This window comes from Nicotiana tomentosiformis, chromosome 2 (genome assembly GCF_000390325.3).
Source record: "Nicotiana tomentosiformis chromosome 2, ASM39032v3, whole genome shotgun sequence".
NCBI classification, from domain to species: Eukaryota; Viridiplantae; Streptophyta; class Magnoliopsida; order Solanales; family Solanaceae; genus Nicotiana; species Nicotiana tomentosiformis.
Window position 1 is genome coordinate 191,785,262 of NC_090813.1, and position 23,930 is coordinate 191,809,191.

A 23,930-nucleotide genomic window follows, 5' to 3' on the forward strand; every position below is an offset into this window, starting at 1 on the left:
AGGTTATTTGTATTCCTCGAAAACCCCCATCTATGTCGCCATTTAATATTTATTGGCCCACTATTGGCCAAACCACCTGGCACTAGGCCCAATGTGAGTTGGATCACTTAGCCACGCTTTATAATTAGAAAAACGAGCACCGTGGGGGTCCAAATTTATGAAATCCCGAACTCTCGTACTGACTGCTCTATCTGAGGTGGTCGGGGCCTGACGTTGGGCCTGAGAAGCCACTAATCGGGTCAACAACTGTACTGTACTTTTCATATCTAAATCTTGGTAAGAAGAAACCAGAGGAGGAATAGGAGGTACGTTAGTTTCTCAATGTTGTTCCGGGGGTGGTGGTGTCGTCCCCGAAACCTGAGTATCAGCTTCATTATGAGTCTAACATTGTCAGGTGGCACCTGACTAGTACCCTTCCCTGCCTCTTCATTCAATATTGTCTGGCATCTCGTGGTAGACATCGCTATAAACACAAACAAGATCGGAATTAGAAGCGAATACTTATGACTCAGCTCTATCGCACGATCTAGATCAGAAAGAAAGGTATTCGCCCTAGATATCTCGTAGCCACATGTTTATAAGTATGGTGCACGACATACCCATAAGCAAGACTCTACTAGATACGGCTTGCAGATTTTCTAGGACTTACATGCTCTAATACCAAGTTTGTCACACCCCAACCTTGGGAGGTGCGAACCGACGTTCATGCTTACATCTTTTTAATCATGAAACTTGGGCCAACGAGTCCTCCAAGTACTAATACCATAATTAAAATGTGTACAACTGACTTGCAAAAGAAATATTGACATTTTTATATATATTGACAATTGTACCCAACAAAGTCATAACCAATCCTTTTACATACAACCAAACTCTAGATTTACCTTGAAGTATCGATAGACAAAGTGACAGGAGACTTACTTGTAGATAAAAAGGTTTGGCATTAATACTATAGCTCGCTAGGAAAGGAACTTCAACTTCAACTACAGACCTAAGTACTTCAGGGTCGATTACCATATATATATATATATATATAGGTGCGAGAAATAAGGATAGATAGAATTAATTATATGTTTTAAAATTTACAGTATCTAAATTCTCATGCAGACCATTCATCATCGAGGATATACATTTGGTTTCTGCTTTAAGCTCATCCTCTTTTTTTTTTTTTTGTGATTTCTCACATGGAGTTTGGTATTTGCGTTGGAACCCAACAAAATCCGGATTCATGCCAGTTTAAGCGATTTGACGAAGGTTGGAAATTTGGCAATTTTGGTCGGCAGTGAAAAATTTGATATCAGCGTCGGAATGGAATCCCGAAAATTGGAGTAAGTTCGTGGTATCATTTGTGACGTGTGTGTAAAATTTGAGGTCATTCAGACGTGGTTTGGTAGGATTCGGTATCGTTTGTAGAGTTCTTAAGCTTGAATCCGGGGGTAATTTGATATTTTGATGTTGTTTTGAGTGATTCGAAGGCTCGGGTATTGGCTTGTGTGGTCTCCAGGTTTTCTCTTTATGACCATGTCAGGGAGCGTCAGTATGATGACCCTCACTTACTCGTTCTTTAGGACAGGGTTCAACGAGGTGATGCAAGAGATGTGACTATTGGTGATGATGGCGTGTTGAGGATGCAGGGCCGGATATGTGTGCCCAATATAGATGGGCTCCGGGAGTTGATTCTTGATGAGGCCCACAGCTCGCGGTATTCCATCCATACGGGTGCCGCAAAGATGTACCGGGATTTGGGACAACACTATTGGTGGAGGCAGATAAAGAAGGATATAGTTGGGTTTGTGGCTCGGTGTCTCAACTGTCAGCAGGTTAAGTATGAACATCAGAGACCGGGTGACTCGCTTCAGAGGTTAGAGATTCTAGAGTGAAAGTGGGAGCGTATCACCATGGATTTTGTAGTTAGGCTCCTATGGACTTCGAGGAAGTTCGATGTTATTTGGGTGATTGTGGATCGGCTGACTAAGTCTGTGCACTTCATTCCAGTTGGTGCGGAGATTTACATCCGAGAGATTGTTCGCTTGCATGGTGTCCCAGTTTCTATCATTTCAGATAGGGGCACTCAGTTTACATCGCAGTTTTGGAGGGCCGTGCAGCGAGAGTTGGGTACTCAGGTTGAGTTGAGCATAGCTTTTCACCCTCAGACCGAGCACACTATTCAGATATTGGAGGACATGTTGCGCGCTTGTGTCATTGACTTGGGGGGTTCATGGGATCAGTTTCTGCCGCTCGCGGAGTTTGCATATAACAACAGTTATCAGTCGAGCATCCAGATGGCTCCGTACTAGGCTTTATATGGGAGGAGGTGTAGATCTCCAGTAGGATGGTTTGAGTCAGGTGAGTCTAGGCTCTTGGGTACAGACTTGGTCCAGGATGCATGAGATAAGGTGAAATTGATTCAGGAGCGGCTTCGCACGGCACAGTCTAGGCAGAAGAGCTACGCGGACAGGAAGGTCTGTGATCTGTCTTTTATAATTGGGGAGAAAGTTTTGCTGAAGGTATCACCCATGAAGGGTGTTATGAGGTTTGGGAAGAGGGTCAAGTTGAGCCCCCGGTTTATTGGACCTTTTGAGGTGCTTCAGAGGATAGGGGAGGTGGCTTATAAGCTTGCCTTGTCACCCAGCTTGTCGAGTGTGCATCCAATGTTTCATGTTTCCATGCTCCGGAAGTATATTGGAGATCCGTCCCATGTTTTGGACTTCAGCACGGTTCAGTTGGAGGGCGATATGACTTATGATGTGGAGCCGGTGGCCATTTTGGATCGGTAGGTTCGAAAGTTGAGGTCAAAGGACATAGCTTCTGTGAAGGTGCAGTGGAGAGGTCAGCCTGTAGAGGAGGCCACTTGGGAGACCGAGCGGGATATACGAAGCAGATATCCACACCTAATTGAAACTCCAGGTATGTTTCTAGACCCGTTCGAGGACGAACGGTTGTTTAAGAGGGGGAGGATGTAACGACCCGACCGGTCGTTTCGAGAGTTATAGCCCCGTTTTCCCTATTTCTGCTTCCTTTTGTGCTTTTCAGCTATATTATGATATATCGGGTTAGTTGGTTCGGGTCCGGAGTGATTTCGGAGTGAATTAAGACACTTAGTCTCTAAAGTAGAAGCTTAAGTTGGATAAAGTCAACCGGACATTGACTTATGTGTAAACGATCTCAGATTTGAATTTTGATGGTTCTGTTAGCTCCGTTAGGTGATTTTGGACTTAGGAGCGCGTCCGAAATGTGATTTGGAGGTCCGTAGTGGAATTAGGCTTGAATTGGCGAAAGTTAGAAATTTGGCGATTTCGGTCGGCAGTTGAAAATTTGATATCGGGGTCGGAATGAAATTCCGAAAATTGGAGTAGGTTCGTGGTGTCATTTGTGACGTGTGTGTAAAATTTGAGGTCATTCGGACATGGTTTGGTAGGATTCGGCATCGTTTGTGGAATTCGGAAGTTTAGAAGTTCTTAGGCTTGAATCCGGGGGTAATTTGGTGTTTTGATGTTGTTTTGAGTGATTTGAAGGCTCGACTAAGTTTGTATTTTGATATACAACTTGTTGGTATGGTTGGTTGAGGTCTCGAGGGGCTCGGAGTGATTCTGAGTGGTTAACGGATTTTTTGGAGTTGGAACAATGCAGCTGAAGATGCTGCTACTGGTATTTCTGCACCTGCGGAGGGGGAGCTATAGGTACGAGGGCGCAGAAGCGCTTGGAGAAGTCGCAGGTGCGGGCAAGGCTAAGGTGGACTGGAACCGCAGGGGCGAGAAGACTGTCACATCTCCGAGCCCGCAGGTGCGAGACCTGGGGCGCAGATGCGGAAGGGAGGAAAATGACTGGCTTCGCAGATGCGGAGAGTTATGTGCAGGTGCGCAAGCGCAGGCGCGAAAGGTTGGCCGCAGATGCGGAACCTGGGATCTTAAGTGAGTTCCGCACCTGCGATATAAATTCCGCAGGTGCGATGTCGCAGAAGCGGAAAAAGAGACCACAGGTGCGGCTTCGCTGGGCAGAATGTATAAATTAAGGATTTCCTGATTTTTGCTCATTTTCACCATTTTTAACTCGGACTTGGGAGCTTTTGAGGGGATTTTTGAAGGGGATTCAAGGTTATTCACTGAGGTAAGTTACTTGAGCTCTATTATCATTAGCTATGGTATTTTTCCGTTGATTTCTCACCTAATTAGTAGGATTTTTGAAGTGAAATAAGGGGTTAGGGCTTAGGATTTTGGAGAGTGTAATTTGAGGATTTGAGGGACCAAATAATGTCGGATTTTGATGAATTTCATATGGTTAGACTCGTGAGTGAATGGGCTTTCGTTTTTTGTGATTTTTGTCAGATTTCGAGATGTGGACCCGGGGGTCAGATTTGAGTCGATTTCGGGTTTTGAGTCTAATTTAGTAGTTTTCTCGTGGAATTGATTCCTTTAGCACATATTAATGATATTGTATTGCTTGTGGCTAGATTCGGGATACTCGGAGGCCGGTTAGAGAGACAAGGGCATTGCGGAGTAGTGATTTGCTCGGATTGAGGTAAGTAACGATTGTAAATCTGGTCCTAAGGGTATGAAACCCCGGAATTTTATATCATTTTACTATTTGGAGATGGCGCACATGCTAGGTGACGGACGTGTGGGCGTGCACCGTTGGGGATTGTGACTTGGTCCGTCCCATATCAACTATAAAGTTGAATATTTTGTTGAAACTATATGATTCTTATGTGTTTTAGAAAGAATTTCTGTAAATCAGGATGGATGCCATGTTTAGGCTTTATGCCAGTGTTGTTTGGACCCTTCGAGGTCTTTTCTTGCTATCCTCTCATTGTTTTTGATTGAAAAAATCTATACTCAGTCATGCTTATACATATTTACAGCATAACTCAGTCTCTATTACTCTATTTTGATGCATCATATAAATGTTGTTTGGGCTGAATACTTTATTTTCTGAGAGCCCGAGAGGCTGGATAGGTTTATGACTGAGTGAGGCCGATGGCCTGATTTGTGAGGATATTTATAGGATCGGGTTGCACGCCGCAGCATGTTTGATATAGGCCGAGGGCCTCATTGATTTATGCCATGATTGGCTTAATATAGCGCTTGGGCTGAAGGAGCCCCTCCGGAGTCTGTACACACCCCTAGTGAGCGCAGGTACCTACTGAGTGCGAGTGCCGAGTGCTGAGTGACTGGGAGGCATGAGTGATGGTGAGGTCTGCCCGAGGGGTTGTATACAAGTGATTGTGAGGTTTGCCCGAAGGGCTGTATATGAGTGATGTTGCCCAAGGGGCTGATTATGATTTCATTATTTTTGCTCACCTTTGCATTGAGCCTTTGTTTGAAAACTGTTGAAAGATGTCTTTAAATGATTTTACTGGACCTGGATTTAAAAGAGCTGATTTGATTCAAATACGGGTTTTAAAAGCATGTTGTATTTTACTGAATTTTTGTGATATGTACTTTACTTTCATTATTGCTCATCACTACTTCTCAATCTTTATTTAATGTTGTTACTTACTGAGTTGGCATACTCATGTTACTCCCTGCACCTTGTGTGCAGATCCAGGTGTATCTGGACACGATAGCGGCTATTGACTATTCCGGTTGCAGATTTTCTCGGGGATAGCAAGGTCTGCCTGGCGATCGCAGCCTTGCTTTTCTCCCTCTTATCTTTCCTTAGTTGTATTTAGCTATTTTTCAGACTATGTTAGTCTCGATATTGTCAGATAAATTATAGTAGATGCTCATGACTAGTGACACCCCGATGTCGGGCTTTTCTTTTTCGCACTTTTGTTTTGATTTAAACTCTTTTACGGAGGTTTTTATGTTAAATAGCCTTGAAATTATCTTTGAAATGAAAATATCAGTTTGTTTTGGAAATGAGTCGGCTTGCCTAGTTCCACGATAGGCGCCATCACGACAGAGTTAGTTTGGATCGTGACACTAATGAATGCCTTCATAATCCATGTGCTATAGTCATTTTAGTTTAACTTCTATGCACTGACAATATATAACATTTTTACATCATCAAGTTAAGATGACCTACGTCAACATATAGCTCTCGACAATAAGACTGAAGAAAAGTAAACGACATGCTATAACCAGCTAAAATGAACCGATAATATTATGATCAATTATATTGTCAGTCGATATATGTTAAATCCTAATCAAGATCAACGCGCTTTGCAGAAAATGACTATGCAAATCAATTGGTTGACTCTCCATTAATGTCCCATAAACAATTTAACCTTAACAATTATTTTACTAAGTACTATTCTTCTCTATTACTTGAGCTTCCTCTAATTCTTTGCTATATATAGTACTAGTATCAAGTAGTACATTTCACATTCACCATTTAACTTAGAGATCTAAGTCATGTAAAACAATATTTCTAAGCTTTTCTTGGCTCATTACACCCTTTCTTGCACTCTAATACTATTTATTCTGTTTTCATTTTCTCAATCTTCTGCTGCTAATATTCTTCCAATTATCAACCCTGTCTCTCCTTCCACCATTTGCAAGTTCACTCCCTTTCCTAATTTCTGTAAATCCATACTCCCAACAACTGGAAATGACACGTCCAATAGTAATGTCTATGACTATGGTCGATTTTCTGTTCATAAATCTCTATCTTCGCTCATAAGTTCCTTTCCCTTATTCAAAAATACCTTAGACATTCCAAAATTTTAACAGTTACCGTCACTCGTGCTTTAGAAGATTGTCAAGTTTTAGCTGAGCTAAACATTGATTATTTATCAACCACTTTCAAGACTGTCAATTCAACTTCCAAGATTCTGCCTAGTGGATGTGCAAACTCTGTTAAGTGCCATTTTGACAAATACACAAACTTGTTTAGATGGCCTCCAAGAAACTTCTTTTCCTTGGAGTTTGAAAAATGGCATTTTAACCCCTCTCATTGATGACAAAAAGCTTTATAGTGTTTCTTTAGCTTTGTTCATAAAAGGGTGGGTTCCCAACAAGAAAAATAGATCCAAATCTCACCCAATTACCCAAAAGCAGTCACCTTTCAGGAATGGCCACTTGCCTTTGAAAATGTCTGCAACAAATAGGGCCATATTTGAGAGCATCAGCAGGAGAAAGCTGCTCCAGCAGCAAAATAATGACCAAGATTTGGTGAGTGACATATATACACTATCAGCATAAAGAAATTTTCACTTACATAACCGGTTTTAGTATTCAGGTTATCATATTAGACTTGATAAGGAGAGTTACTCTGCAACGTTATGCACATACAGCTACCAATCCTCATCTACGGATATGAAAATTGTGGCTAGTACCTAATAACGTCACAAAAATTAAAATTCAATGACTGCTTACATTTTCGAATTTTCTTTTAGCCACATAATTGAATTGGTAAAGTTAATTCCTCCTTTTAGCTATAGTTGCTAAGTATCATGTCAAATAATTTCCTCCAGTAGTTCTTGCCACACGTATGAAGTTACTGTAACAATAATAACCTTTTAGTCGCAATAAATTATTTGACACAAAATGTTATAGCTACAAAAGCTAATTCTCTATTTGAAACATGGGGCAGGAAGATGATGACCAGGTTTCGGTGAGTGGCATATATACTCTACACTATCTAACTGGTTGTAGCCGATTATTTCTCTATTTTTCAGGTTACGATATTAGACTTGATAACGAGTGTTACATAACAACATTATGTATATACAACAACAATTCTTCAACTACCGATATGAAGATCGTAACTAGTCCCTTACAGTAGCTACAAATTTTATGGCTGTTTACAATTTCGTAAAATTTCTTAATCAGGAAAATTGAATTGGTGAAACTAATTCCTCATTCTTGCCATAGTTGCTAAGCGGCATGACAAATAGTTACCTAAATAGCCACAAATTTATTGCAACAAGAAAATCTGTAGTTAATCATAAGCTTTTGCTGCAAATTTGAAGTTGCTATAGCAATAACAATCTTTTAGCCACAAGAAATTATTTGAATAAAAAGGTTGTAGCAACAAAAGCTAATTCTCTATTTCTGAATCTTGGAGCAGGACGATGATGACCAGGTTTTGGTGAGTGACATTGTGATTGTAAATCAAGATGGAAGTGGGAATTTTAGTACCATAAATGAAGCTGTGGCTGTTGCTCCAAACAAAACTGATGGTACTACATACTACTTATATATATATATATATATATATATATCAGTGTTGGTGTGTATGAGGAGTACGCTGGTGTGATAGTGTAAAAGAATTTTAAATTATTAGTGTAATTTTATTGGCTATAGTAGATTATTACTCTATTTTTCAGCTAACCGTAGCAGACTTGATAAGATGAATCTCTTAACCTTATAGTGTATTTTTACATTGTCAGTGCACAAAACATAAACTCATTTATTTTTTAGAGTTTTAAGTTATGTGCACTGACAATGAATAAATTATTTTGATTATCATGTTAAAGTTACAACAACAGTGTAGCATGATCTTGTAATAACATCTTGCAGCAGTTAACATCACATTCCAAAACACAGCAGGAGCAATCAACCACCAAGTAGTTGCAGTCCGAAATAGTGCAGATTTATCCGCGTTCTACAGCTTCAGCTTCGAGGGGTACCAAGACACACTATATGTGCACTCCCTTAGACAATTTTACAGACAATGCGACATTTATGGCACAGTAGATTTCATTTTCGGTAACGCTGCTGCTGTTTTTCAAAACTGTAACTTATATCCAAAACTGCCTTTAGAAAATCAGTTCAATGCAATAACAGCACAAGGCAGAACATATCCAAACCAAAACACAGGAATATCAATTCAAAATTGCACTATAAATCCAGCAGATGACTTGAGATTTCGCAACAGTAGTACACAAACATATCTTGGTAGGCCTTGGAAGGAGTACTCGAGGACTATTTACGCGCAAAATTTTATCAATGGATTTATTAATCCATTAGGTTGGAAAGAATGGTCGGGGGATTTTGCACTTAATACAAGTTATTATGCAGAGTTTAATGACACAGGACCAGGTTCTAGTGCTAGTGACAGAGTCACTTGGCCTGGTTTTCATATTATTGATGCTGCTGATGCTGCTAATTTCACAGTTTCTGAATTTCTACTTGGAGAGGATTGGTTGCCACGGACTGGAGTGCCATACTTTAATAGTTTACTATAAACATGATCATCAGCAATGCTTCAGTCCCAAAAAAGTTGGGATCGTTATGTAAACATGATCAGCATCCATTAATTTCTCCCTCGACCCCTATAGTCTTTTTCTTTACTTTATATTTGTATGAATTACCTCGATACCATCTAATTTGGTGTTGAGGTGTAGTTGATTGATATTGATTGAATTATTAAGCAGCGTATAAACAAAATTCTCAATGAACATATTGGGAGTCATAGAATGTGAATTCTTTTGTCCTTTTCTTGTCTTGCTCGGCGGAGCTCAACAGGCAAATATTGCTGCAAGAATGCCTCAGAAAATTCTCTCCATCTTGCTACTGGGGCAAGAGATCCCCTAGACTGTTCTCAAGTCTCATACCAAGTCACAGCTATATCCCGCAATTTGTAAGAGGCAAGCTCTACGGACTCAATATCAGTGGCATGCATAACTCATAAAGTACGCTGCATTTGATCTAGAAAATTCTGGGGATCCTCATTTGGATCTGTTCCTGCCCCAATTGCTATACAATAGAGTTGTAGCTCACTAGTTATTCTAGATGCTCGCCAAATCTGAAAAAACCCAGAGGTTATTTGTATTCCTCGAAAACCCCCATCTATGTCGCCATTTAATATTTATTGGCCCACTATTGGCCAAACCACCTGGCACTAGGCCCAATGTGAGTTGGATCACTTAGCCACGCTTTATAATTAGAAAAACGAGCACCGTGGGGGTCCAAATTTATGAAATCCCGAACTCTCGTACTGACTGCTCTATCTGAGGTGGTCGGGGCCTGACGTTGGGCCTGAGAAGCCACTAATCGGGTCAACAACTGTACTGTACTTTTCATATCTAAATCTTGGTAAGAAGAAACCAGAGGAGGAATAGGAGGTACGTTAGTTTCTCAATGTTGTTCCGGGGGTGGTGGTGTCGTCCCCGAAACCTGAGTATCAGCTTCATTATGAGTCTAACATTGTCAGGTGGCACCTGACTAGTACCCTTCCCTGCCTCTTCATTCAATATTGTCTGGCATCTCGTGGTAGACATCGCTATAAACACAAACAAGATCGGAATTAGAAGCGAATACTTATGACTCAGCTCTATCGCACGATCTAGATCAGAAAGAAAGGTATTCGCCCTAGATATCTCGTAGCCACATGTTTATAAGTATGGTGCACGACATACCCATAAGCAAGACTCTACTAGATACGGCTTGCAGATTTCCTAGGACTTACATGCTCTAATACCAAGTTTGTCACACCCCAACCTTGGGAGGTGCGAACCGACGTTCATGCTTACATCTTTTTAATCATGAAACTTGGGCCAACGAGTCCTCCAAGTACTAATACCATAATTAAAATGTGTACAACTGACTTGCAAAAGAAATATTGACATTTTTATATATATTGACAATTGTACCCAACAAAGTCATAACCAATCCTTTTACATACAACCAAACTCTAGTTTTCAAGCCTCAAAGAGTGCTAAAACATAGTACATTACTTGGTCGGACAGGGCCCCACTGTACCTAAAATAACTATAACATACATTTCGGTACCTATTAACTTCTGAACAGCTACTCCGAAGAAGTGATGTGCAACAACCGACAACTGGGACACACACCCTACTAGGGAGGGACGTCACCGGATCTATCTGCACCTGTGGGCATGAACACAGCGCCCAAAAGAAAGGGGCGTCAGTATAGAAAATGTATTGAGTATGTAAGACTAAGAAGGCATATAAATCAAAGACATAACATAAGAGATATGAACACATGATTTCAATCGGAATACCAAAGACAAGCCACCAAGGGCGCAAACTATATAAACCATAAAACTTAAAACTATGCAAGCTTCATAAAAGGTTAGCCACCCATGGAGACTCATGCACTAAATATAATATAATCAGCTACTCTTTGAGGCATATCATTTTATATCGTACCCCGCCTCATAGAGGACTCGGTAAAGTTTATATCTACCGTCACATCATACTTGGCCTCAGGAGGTCTCGGTTGTGCCCGGCCTCAAGAGATCTCGGTCATACCCGGCCACACAAGGTTTCGGTAGTGTTTCATAGCACATCATTCCGTACCCGGCCTCATAGAGAACTCATATATATATATATATATATATATATATATATATATATATATATATATATATATATATATATATATAAAAGTGCAATGCAAAGTCAATTTCCATAGATACTAAGATCCAACCCATGATGAAGCATATTTTTCCGATCTCATGACATTTCTAGAAACACTTCAAACTTGATAGAAATGTTACCGATAAGAATACATGAGAACAGTAACACTGTTTCTGGGAAGAACTTAGAACAAACCAATCTTATAACACAAAAATATTTTTTAGGGAGACGCTTACACCAAATCATGCCAAAAAAGAAAGTTGTCCTACATACCTTGTTGAAAAATTAGCTACACTTTTATGATGGTTAACTCCGCTTCCAACGAATCTCCAGAATCAATACAACAAGATAATATATATTATAATGACGATTCCAAGCTCTTTCACGCTAGATCCTACTAGATTCACTTTCGACCTTGCCTTAGACTGTTTGGGAATTCTAAAGGGGTGTTGAGAGCATTTTGGGAGAACTAATGTTGGTGATATCTTCTAGAATGAGTGAGAAAGAGCTACACTACCTTTTATATTATGCCAAGTTTAGAAATTCCGCCGCTGCTACATGCAAAACGGGTCGCCCCACCTCGGTTGCAGCACCCGGCGAGACAGTTGGAGTTAGCCTAATGAAACGTGTAATCCCCTTTTGACCCCTCTATCCCCGTACGTGTCACCGACCGATTGGCCGCGTCAGAAGCCCCACATATCAATCTTTAACTTTGTGAGGTGTAACATTTTCTTTATTAATCTATTCAAAACATGCCTTGGTAATCAAGAGGCTACTAGAGTTTGTCTTATGAAGTTATCTTTCTTATGGCAGCTAGTTGACAGAGATGTGTCTCAAAACTAATGAAACCCAATGAACCTTAAAATAAAATAAAAAAAGAAAGAAAAAAAGTTAAACAAAATAAGGAAGAACTCAGGAATCCTCCATTGAGCCTTTCTTGGAGATTGTAAGAAATAAAATAGTCAGTATGCAAAGACAGATTTATACAGGGTACTCTATCATGGTACCACTTAAACACGCGCACTTGAATAGAACAAAATAGATAAAAAAGATTCATATAATAGACCCAACTAGTATCTAATTGAAACGTAGTTGATTGATTGATTGATTGATTGAATAATCATCCCATTCAGATTTCCCTTTCTTTTTATTTCATAGAAGTGCTTCATTTCAGTCCAACCAGTTTGATTTTGTCCATAGCCAACAATTAACAGTAGCCCACAAAACTGAATTTCTTTAGAATAAGCTTTGAAGTTCAAGATACATAATATTTGCTACTAGTAAGTCAATGATCTCAAACCCCAGGAATAGCCTTTTATTCCGAATATAAAAAAACATTTGGAACAAGATTGAGAGGGTACCCGTCATAAAATGACAAATCAGAACTTCTGGAAAAAGTCATAAATGTGGCCGTTAATTTCTTCTGGTTTTTCTTCGTTGATGAAGTGTCCAACTCCTTCCATGATAACTACTTCCTGCAAAAATGGCACCATTTTTTGGAATCCACCTTTGTGGATATATTCCTTCACCCCGGGCGTATTGTACGTAAGATCAAGATCCCCCACGATAAACTTAACCGGGACCTTTATTTGCTGCCCTGTCCATGGTGCAGTCAGCTCCCAGTTTCTGCAATGATTAAAAATAAGAGTTTACGTTATAGAACTGACAATGCAAAAAAAATTTTACACAATAGCTCACTTATAAGATTATAACATTAGATTTAAGTTATATATACTGACAGTGTAAAGATTATTTTACACTATCAGAGAAATTAATTATGTGATAGCAAGTTACTTACTATTTTATCAGAATAATACATGTAATTACCTAATAAATGACCTGATGGTGTAACTACTACAAGTAAGTCTACGATAAACAATAATAGGTAATCTATAGAAATGGTGACTAACCTGCTATTACTAACAACTAACACCATATAGACTTCTTAAAAGTTTGAGTTCAACCGACTTTGCATTTGGACTGGCACTCGAACACAACTATTAAGTTGATCCATAATAGTAGATAAATAAATCAACTAAGTATGTCAGTTTTTTTTGCGGGGAAAAGATAAAAAATACATCTCTACTACATGAAATATCTTAATTTTACCCTCTGTTTTACATCGAGGGTATTGATACCCTTGCCCGTTAGCAAATCGTCTATGAATCAACACATATGCAGCACAATTCTTAGTTCATATAAGCACAATGCCACGCAAACTGTTAGCACATAATAAACCTAAGAATTTTGTCCCCAGGGCTTTGGTCAACTTGGTCCGCTGGTAAGAGCGCAATACATAATGTGTGGGTTAGGCTCACATCACAGGTTCAATACCAGTCGCAAACAAAGACTGGTCCTTGAGTGGAGAAGAGTAGAAGGCTGGCCCATTATCCACCGAGTTCCGAACTGTGCGCCAATTGCCTTTGGGGATTTCTCGGTTATAAGAAGATAAAATAAACCTAAGAGTTATTAAGAAAATAGCTCATCCAGCGAAGAAAGTAACAAGGAAACTCACAGGTCCATTGCGCGATAATAGTTTAATCCACCAGTAAAACCTTTCTGGCTGAATTTGTTTGCATAGTAGTTGATATCCTCTTCCGACAACCAAGAGGGCAATTTGATTGGAGTATGACTTGAACCCCCAAATCCTTTCTCTTTAGATACACGAAGGGGAGCTGGATTACGAGATATTAAAAACTTTGCGATTAGTCTTGCAGTATCAACACGAGCAAACTCCTCTTCCACCTGTCCGTATTCCTAAAAATACAACACATTCAAAATTGTGGTTTATAATGATGATAAAATGATGTAATTTTTCTTTTTCGATAAGCCAATAATGATTAAATGACATCTTCAGCAATGAAGAAAGGATTCACATTAGCACCTCATAAAAACTGCAGTTTATCAAATTTGTCTATCTTTTGCCTAATACTAAACTCCAGCATAACAACCCTATTCACAATAAAAGCCAACTAGAGCTCTGTAGCTACAATGTTGAAAAATTGGAATTGTCATGTCAATCGGATGAGGATAACTAAGTAATATTCTGAAACAGCCTAAAGAAATTTTAAAACCATTTCTTTCCTAGGGGAAGCAATCTCATTTTTTATCCGAAAGGCTTTAAGTGCAATAAGAGAAGTCAGATATAATAATAAACAGAATAAAAGAGAAACATCAAGATTTCACTGAAGTTGGGCATCACAAAACAAAATATTAACCAACCATGAAAAAGATAATGAAGCGGACCCTCATAAATAAGTAACCTAAACAAACATCAGTATTTGCAAAATCAGAAGCCGAATATCATCACAACTAAGAACAAGTATACAAGAGAAATTTTCGAAATTTTCTTTGAAAAGAATACAATAATGATATTTCAAAAAAAAAAAAAAAGCACATACCCCTCTTCATTCCCTTGGGTACTCTGACAGAAAATGAACAAGACTGTCAAAGAGTTAGCTGATCATGAAAGAGGCTTTCAAACATAAGCTCATAAATGATATTTTCAAATGGGGAAAACACCACCACCAAAAAGGAATTTAGAAAGAAATGTTTGCTAAATCATCTCAAAAAGATCCAGATAGATCGGATTCCTACATTAATCAAGATTCAAGAGAAATGGTCTAAAAATATCCTACATGAGAAATACAAAACTAGGAGTGGTATCTGTGAGAAATAATACACCGAAAAGTTATATTATTGATGTATTGACAATGATACAACGAGTCCTATATATATATATATATATATAATACATGTTTTACTCCTACTACATATGGGATTAGGGTTATTTACATGTAACTATTTAACTACCAAACTAACACTCCTCCTCAAACCGGTGCATATAAATCATATGTACCGAGCTTGTTACATATATAACTAATACGAGGACCAGTGAGGGACTTGATGAAAATATCAGCAAGCTGATCATTGGACTTCACAAATTTTGTAGCAATATCTCCTGAGAGTATCTTTTCTCTGACGACGTGACAATCAATCTCAATGTGTTTAGTCCTCTCATGGAACACCGGATTTGACGCAATATGAAGGGCAGCTTGATTATCGCACACAAGTTCCATTTGACTGATTTCACCAAATTTCAACTCCTTGAGTAATTGTTTGATCCAAATTAGCTCACATGTTGCCATAGTCATTGCTCGATATTCTGCTTCTGCACTAGACCGAGCAATTACATCATGTTTCTTGCTCTTCCAAGACACCAAACTGCCTCCTACTAAAATATAATATCCAGACGTAGAACGCCTATCAGAAGGTGATCCTGCCCAATCAGCATCTGAGTATCCAACGATCTGTTCATGGCCTCGATCCTCAAATAAGAACCCTTTGCCTGTAGCCGATTTTATATACCGAAAAATGCGGACAACTGCATCCCAATGACTATCACATGGAGAATCCATAAACTGACTTACAACGCTCACAGGAAAGGAAATGTCAGATCTAGTCACTGTGAGATAATTTAATTTACTAATCAGCCTCCTATATCTTGCAGGATCGCTAAGCGGCTCCCCCTGTCCTGGCCTAAGTTGCTCGGACACGGGTGCAGGTGTCCGACACGGGTGCGGATCTAGAAGTCAGATCCTTCGAGATATAAATTCTAAGATTCGAGGATACGGATCCTAGTACGGATACGGGTGCGGGGATCCGGCTAAATAATTTACAAAAATAAAAATAAAAAAATATCTCTGAATTATGAGAAATTTTGTGGAATATTTAAGTACAACCTATAAAATGTAAATTTCTTTTTTATTCTCAAGTTGTGTAGATAAGTAAAGGATTGATTTCCTAGATAAGGCATGCTATTTTCTTCAAATTTATCCTAGTTTTGGTTCTGATTTCGGGAATCAAATTGTATCTTGTCTCGAATTTTTTCATCCGTTGTAGTCAAAGTACCCAAAATTGTTTGACCAGATCCAGTACGGATCCTATACCCACACTCATACTAGTGTCGTGTCGACACGGGTGCGGCAGCTAAACTGCCATGTTGAAGCAACTTAGGTCCTGGCAGAAGTTTAGAATTCGGATCCGTCGGAGTGTCAATCGGTCTACAACCTGTCATTCCTATCTCCTCAAGAATGTCTAAGGCATACTTTTGTTGTGATATCACAATACCTGAACTAGACCGAGCGACCTCAATACCCAAAAAATACTTTAGTCTGCCTAGATCCTTAGTCTGAAAGTGTTGAAAGAGATGTTGCTTCAATTTAGTAATACCATCCTGATCATTGCCGATAATAACAATATCGTCAACATAGACCACCAGATAAATACAGAGACTTGAAGCAGAATGCTGATAAAACACAGAGTGATCAGCTTTGCTACGAGTCATGCCAAACTCCTGGATAACTGTGCTGAACTTACCATTCCATGCTCGAGGAGACTGTTTTAAACCATAAAGTGACCGGCGCAAGACATACAAGGCCACGAGACTTTCCCCTGAGCAACAAACCCAGGTGGTTGCTCCATATAAACCGCATCCTCAAGGTCACCGTGTAGAAAAGCATTCTTAATGTTCAGCTGATAGAGAGGCCAATGGCCGACGACAGCCATGGATAGAAAAAGGCAGATTGATGCTATCTTAGCCACATGAGAGAAGGAATCACTGTAATCGATCACAAATATCTGAGTATATCCCTTGGCAACAAGACAGGCCTTAAGTCGATCAACCTTGCCATCCAGACCAACCTTGACTGCATACACCCAATGACAACCAACGGTAGATTTACCTGAAGGAAGAGGAACAAGCTCCCAAATACCATTCGTATATAAAGCAGACATCTCGTCAATCATAGCATGTCGCCATCTTGGATAAGACAATGCTTCACCTGTAGACTTAGGGATGGAAACAGAGGACAAAGAAGATATAAAAGCATAATGAGGTCATGACAGCCGATGATAACTTAAACCGACATAATGGGGATTAGGAATAAGTGTGATTCGTATACCTTTCCGAAGTGCAATCGATGTACTAGGAAGAGACAAGTCCGCAGTAGGAGCAGGGTCAGTTGCAGAACGTGAATCAGTTAGGCCTGATGCTGAGCGCGGACGACGATGATAAGTCAAGAGTGGTGTTCCTGTGGTTGGGGATCTAGGAGGAGCCACACTAGACTCCTCAACGGTTGGAATGGGTAAGACTTCTGTGGTAGAAGGTGAAGCAGGAGCTATAGTAAATTCCTCAAAGGTCGGTATAGGTAAGACCTCAAATATATCAAAGTGGTCAGAAGAGGTAAAGAAAGGTTTAGACTCAAAAAAATATGACGTCAGCTGACATAATGTACCTACAACGATCAGGTGAGTAACAACGATATCCCCTCTGAACACGAGAATAACTAAGGAAGGCACACTTAAGAGCACGAGGAGCTAACTTATCTTTCTCATGGGCTAAGTTATGAACGAAACAAGTGCTCCCAAACACACGAGGGGGAAGAGAGTATAAGGGTGACTGGGGAAACAATACTGAATACGAAATCTGATTCTGGATGGGAGATGAAGGCATCCGATTAATCAAATAACAAGCTGTGAGAACTGCATCGCCCCAAAAACGCAACAGAACATGAGATTCAATGAGAAGTGTGCGAGCAGTCTCAATGAGGTGCCTATTCTTTCTCCTCTCTGCAACCCCATTTTGCTGAAGGGTATAAGGACAAGAGGTCTGATGAATAATTCCTTGAGAAGTCATAAACTGCTGAAATTGAGAGGATAAATATTCTAAGGCATTATCACTGCGAAAAGTGCGAATAGAAACATCAAATTGATTTTTGATTTCAACACAAAAATTCTGAAATATAGAAAACAACTCCGAATGAATTTTCATTAAGAAAAGCCAAGTACATCTTGAATAATCATCAATGAAACTAACAAAATAACGAAATCCCAAGGTTGTACTGACTCTACTAGGACCCCATACATCAGAATGAACTAAAGAAAAAACAGACTCTGCATGACTCTTAATACTACGAGGAAAGGAGGCTCGGGTATGTTTCCCGAGCTTACACGACTCACAATCTAATGTAGATAAACTAGACAAACTAGGAACCATCATCTGAAGCTCGGATAAACTCGGATGTCCTAAACGTCTGTGAATTAGGTCTGGAGGATCTGTAACTAGACATGCCTTGGAGGGATTGAGTGAGTTAAGGTAGTAAAGGCCTTCTGATTCAAGCCTTGTGTCAATCGTCTGTCACGTACTGCGATCCTGCATAATAAAAGAATCATCAATAAAATATATATCACAATGGAGGGCACGAGTCAAACGACTATCAGATGCAAGACTAAAAGGATAGCCAAGGACATAAAGAACGGAATCTAGAGTGACAGAAGGTAGGGGATTAGCTTGTCCAACTCCTTTTGCTTTAGTTTGAAACTCATTGGCTAAAGTAACAGTAGGAAGAGACTATAAATACACAATATTTGACAAAAGTGATTTATTACTAGAGATATGATCAGAAGCGCCTGAGTCCACGACCCATGGTCCAAGAGTACTAGACTGAGAAACACAAGCAAAAGAATTACCAGCAACAGAAGTATCAGTCTGAGCAATAGAGGCTACTTGTGGATATGTCTGCTTACTTGCTCGGTACTGAAGGAACTCATTATATTCCCCTTCAGATAAAGAAAATCCCTGGTTACATGTAGTATCGGTCTGAGCAACATAAGTATTTTTGGGTGGTTGACTATGTAAAGAATAGCACACTTCACGAGTGTGTCCAAGTTTATGGCAATAAGAACACTTAGGTCTAGATCTTCCAAAACGACCTCCTGCTCGTCTATTCCCCATAGTTTGAGATGCCCGATTTTTCACTGTCTGGGATGCAAAAACTGAGGAGTCAAGTGTCTGTGATGAGATCATTGGGTGACTTAGTGTTGCAACGAGGCGAAGTAATCGAGAGAATAAATCATCAACTGTGGGGACATTCGAACTAGCCAACATCTGGTCACGTACTGAATCAAAGGTCACTAGAGATATGATCAGAAGCGCCTGAGTCCACGACCCATGGTCCAAGAGTACTAGACTGAGAAACACAAGCAAAAGAATTACCAGCAACAGAAGTATCAGTCTAAGCAACAGAGGCTACTTGTGGAGATGTCTGCTTACTTGCTCGGTACTGAATGAACTCATTATATTCCCCTTCAGATAAAGAAAATCCCTAGTTACATGTAGTCTAGGTCTGAGCAACATAAGTATTTTTGGGTGGTTGACTATGTAAAGAATAGCACACTTCACGAGTGTGTCCAAGTTTATGACAATAAGAACACTTAGGTCTAGATCTTCCAAAACGACCTCCTCCTCGTCTATTCCCCATAGTTTGAGATGCCCGATTTTTCACTGTCTGGGATGCAAAAACAGAGGAGTCAAGTGTCTGTGATGAGATCATTGGGTGACTTAGTGCTGCAACAAGGCGAAGTAATCGAGAGAATAATTCATCAACTGTGGGGACATTCGGACAAGCCAACATCTGGTCACGTACTGAATCAAAGGTCATTAGGGAGTCCAGCGAGTGTAAGAACTAGAAACATCTTATGTCGTTGCTCTTGTTGCTTTTCAATACTAGCAGAAATTGGCATCACCTTCTCCCAAAGTGCTTTGGCCTTTTCATCACCGTCGCTAGCCCTTTTTGTTAAATGATCTTGAACACCTTGACCTTTACACCACAACTCGACTGACGAAGCCCAAGCTAAGTTTGAACTTCCCATTAAAGGTTCTGAGGTAATCATAATACCAGAACTTCCAGAACCCGTGTTTTTAGACCCAAATACATAAACTCCCAAAGACATTGTTGGATTGAAAAGAGATCTAGCAAATTAGCACCAAATAAAACAAAGAATCAATTGTAGTTGCCGGAAAACTGCTGGAAAAAAATACTGTAATTGCCGGAAAATTTTCAAAGTGCTCGGAATCAAAAAAGAAAATTACGGGTAGGCTCGGAATTATAGGGCGATCCAACTGTTCTAAAGAAGGGTTTTGAAAAAATGGCCGGAAAGGGCTACACGCGCCGGCGCGTGGAATAGATCTCGCCGGAAAAAACTGCCTTCGGTCGGCGCTTGAGTCGTCGGCTGCCGGAGGTGTTTGCTAGGGTTTGGTCGTCGGGGGTTGGAGGACCTTGTGGTGGTGTTGGTTTTTTGCACAACAGCGATGGAAATTGGTTTTGACAAAAAAATAGCCCTAAAAGGTCGCCGGAATTGAAGCACGACGGCTGTTTCGACTGGGTTTTTTTTTCCGAATGTTTTCTCACTGCCGCTCTGATACCATGTGAGAAATAATACACCGAAAACTTATATTATTGATGTATTGACAATGATACAACGAGTCCTATATATATATAATAATGTTCTACTCCTACTACATATAGGATTAGGGTTATTTACATGTAACTATTTAACTACCAAACTAACAGTATCAATTGAAGCATTTGTAACCTCAATTTTGCATGGCTTTTCCGTACCCTAGCTCACTTAAACCGGGACAAGTACAGTACTAATCTTTTGCAAGGTGCTTTTGAAACTTGCATATTACTGGTATCAGCACAAAACCCTTCCCTCTTACTCATGATCTATTCACCAAAAAGTTCACTTCTTAAGGACTAATAACCAAGCAATAGCATAGCATTCACAAAATCCAAAGAATGTAAGTCGATTAAATAGAGAAATGATACACCATATCGGATAGCGAATGCCAGATACAGAAATTTGAATCCCAAAACTCATTTCGATCACAACCAATGCAATATGAACACCCAAGTCCAGCAAAATCATTCAAACAGAGAAATTGAAAGTGATTGTATCACCAAAATCCTGACTTTATCCCTAGTGCAGCAAGGAAGATTATACAACAATCAACATTAATCAACTTCTCAAAATTCCAAAATAATTGGAGTTAGCCACATAGATCATCTGTATTCTATACAGAGAATTCGTTAAAGTTAGAATATTCTTAAGCTCGCTGTCAATCTATGGCAACCATCCTCTTCTATCCAAATTTGGAACCAGCTATACTTTGTGAAGCATCGGATGGGCAGAGTTAAAAATATCATCGAACAATAACTAAACCTCAATCCCTTTCCACATTATTTGTACCTATTGGAGGATCATATAACAGTTAAAAGAAAACAAAATAGGAGAGGAAGGTGCGGCAAAAAACCTGAAATCTGCAAATATAGTAATCATCCCCGAGAACAGCACGCATAGATTCAATAGGCTTTCTCTTCGGATGCCTAGGGTGGAAGACGACGCTCATGTTAACCAGAGCCTTGATCCTATCAGGTCGAAGAAGGCATAAGTGCCAAGCTATAATAGCACCCCAGTCATGTCCAACAAGGAACACCTGAATAATCATAAGCAAATCCAGCATATAAGTAATAATGTGCTTCCAGTATTTTAACTCGAAATATATATGTATATTCAAAATTCTAAACAAAAAACTTTGTAAATCTGTATATATATTAAGTGGCGCATCCACTGTCTATATATTAGCGGGACACCATCATCTCTAGATCCTAGATTAGCGTCTGATTACTCGAACTACTATTAGGTACATACAAAGTCTAAGAAGGCTCTCTATTTGTATGATATTAAGTGCTCCATATTAAATTCTAGATTCGTCTCTAGCCTGATCGAGACTCAAGTATCAAAAAGGGCAACGATTATGAAGAAAGGCAAATTCATACAGGCAAATTCAACATTTAAGTAGCAGATCCACTTGCATTCACTTCTTGAAACTCGAACTATTAACTGATGCATCCCCTATCTATATATTATAAGTTGTGTACTTGTGCACCACTATCTTCAGATCCTAGATTGGCCACCAATTGAACTATCTATATGTATACAGAAAATTTAAACAAATTGTTTACGTGTAATATTAAAGAGTTTAACTTTTGTACGCTGACAAGACGACCTGCAACAAATGTTATATCGATTTAAATACTGATAGTAAAAAATTTATTTATACCGACAATACATATATAAGTTAAATCCAATGGAGTATTAAATAGTGCATAACTGTCTACATATTAAGTGTTGCATACATTAAATTATAGAGGCGCCTCTGACTTGATAGGATCGAGGCACTAATTAATATGAACTATATATATGTATAAAGAATTCAAACAATTTTTATATGTGTAATAATAAAGAGTTCAACTTTTGTACACTGACAATGAGTAGTTTTTTACACTATCAGGTTAAGACGACTCATATAATTATCTATAATAATCCTCATTTAATATAACATACACTTCCTTCGACCCAAATTGATTAGGCGCACAGTTTAAGTTGAATTCAATATTAAATGGCTCCATACTTTAAATTCTAGATTCGGCTCTGACCTGATCGAGACGCAAAGTATCAAGAAGGGCAATAAGGTCACCAACGATATGAAATACTGTATAACTAGAAGGAGAAGGAGGCGCATCCGTGTCGCCATAGCCACGTAGGTCAGGAGCTATTGCACGGTAACCTTTGGATGAAAGAGCAAGCAATTGATGGCGCCATGTGTACCAGAGCTCAGGGAATCCATGGAGGAATAGAATTGCAGATTGGCCTTCACCAATTTCAGCTATGTGCATATTTATGCCGTTTACTGTGAGATTCTTGTGCTGTATTTTCTCCATGTTTGGTGTGTGTGTTGCTTTTTTTTTTTGGTTATTGCTAGAATTTGAAGAACAAAAGAGAAGGCTTTTGACTATTGAGCTCCCAGCAAATGAGAAATGGAGTACTGTATGTTTAAGTTCAATGTACCGTGTAAAAGATAATATTTTTTTACAATGATTGGTAACCTTGTTATTCTTCGAAGCTTTATAGAGTATATAGATTTGGTTGAAATTAGGGAAAAAAAGAATTCCAACGCTTGTGGTGAAAAATAATTTTTAAAAGTTTAAAATTGTATTTGGAGATTATTTTACTTAGAAAAAATATTGAAGTTTTATGAGTGGAAGAATTTTTGAAATCTGAAAAAAAAAAATTCAAAAACTAATCATCTTTCATGAACAAATAATGTTTTAAATTTTTTTTTTATAAAAAGGTAGCCAAAATCTATATCCAAAGGAGAGCTTAATCTATAATCAAACGTCTTGAAAAATGAAATTGTCTCGTGGTCCGACCCTCCTCGAACCCCGCGCATAATAGTATCTTAGTGCACTGTACTTGCCAAATATAAATTTTACCTCACTTCCCAGCACATATTTGAATTATTCAAGCCCCAAGGTAGATATCAAACACTAAATAATAAAAAAGAATGTGCTCCATTTTTTATCGGGGTGTTTGACTAAACTCCCTTCATTTCAATTTATTTTAAAGTTTATGAGAGTGTTTTACCCTTGTAGTGATACTTATTTTTAAATGACATCCACATTGCTCATAAATATTTATTTTTTATTTCAAATATTTTTTATAATTTAATACATAACAATTTTCGCACACATATCTTGATTATTCAAGTTCCAAAGCCAATATCAAACACCGAATAAAAAAAATAAAAAATCAAAAGTGCTCCCTTTATACTAATTTATGTCGGGATGTTTGACTAGCTCACTAAATAAAAGAGTGTCACATAATTTGAGACCATGAGAGTAATAAATATTGTCTTGTCACTATCTAAAACTTAAATCTTTCAATTATTATAGAAAATTATAATTTTAATGTAATT

General features: G+C 38.9%; 1 protein-coding gene and 1 pseudogene across 2 annotated transcripts; one reads left to right on the forward strand and one right to left on the reverse strand.

The window, feature by feature from the left end:
• Positions 1-6,359: 6,359 nt before the first annotated feature.
• LOC138906298 (probable pectinesterase/pectinesterase inhibitor 41) lies at positions 6,360-9,253 on the forward strand (annotated as a pseudogene).
• A 1,239-nt stretch (positions 9,254-10,492) lies between these two features.
• LOC104112584 (uncharacterized) lies at positions 10,493-23,008 on the reverse strand. 2 transcript variants are annotated; one of them, XM_009622552.4, is made up of 5 exons: positions 22,612-23,008; positions 21,426-21,608; positions 13,785-14,026; positions 12,631-12,895; positions 10,493-10,777 (listed from the first exon to the last, which is right to left on the reverse strand). In XM_009622552.4, the coding sequence occupies exons 1-4, from the start codon at positions 22,894-22,896 to the stop codon at positions 12,649-12,651; spliced, it is 957 nt and encodes a 318-aa protein (XP_009620847.1). In that variant the 5' UTR covers positions 22,897-23,008; the 3' UTR covers positions 10,493-10,777; positions 12,631-12,648. The 2 variants fall into 2 exon arrangements, with proteins under 2 accessions (XP_009620847.1, XP_070052595.1); XM_070196494.1 differs by lacking the exon at positions 10,493-10,777 and having other exon boundaries at positions 12,484-12,895.
• Positions 23,009-23,930: the final 922 nt, after the last annotated feature.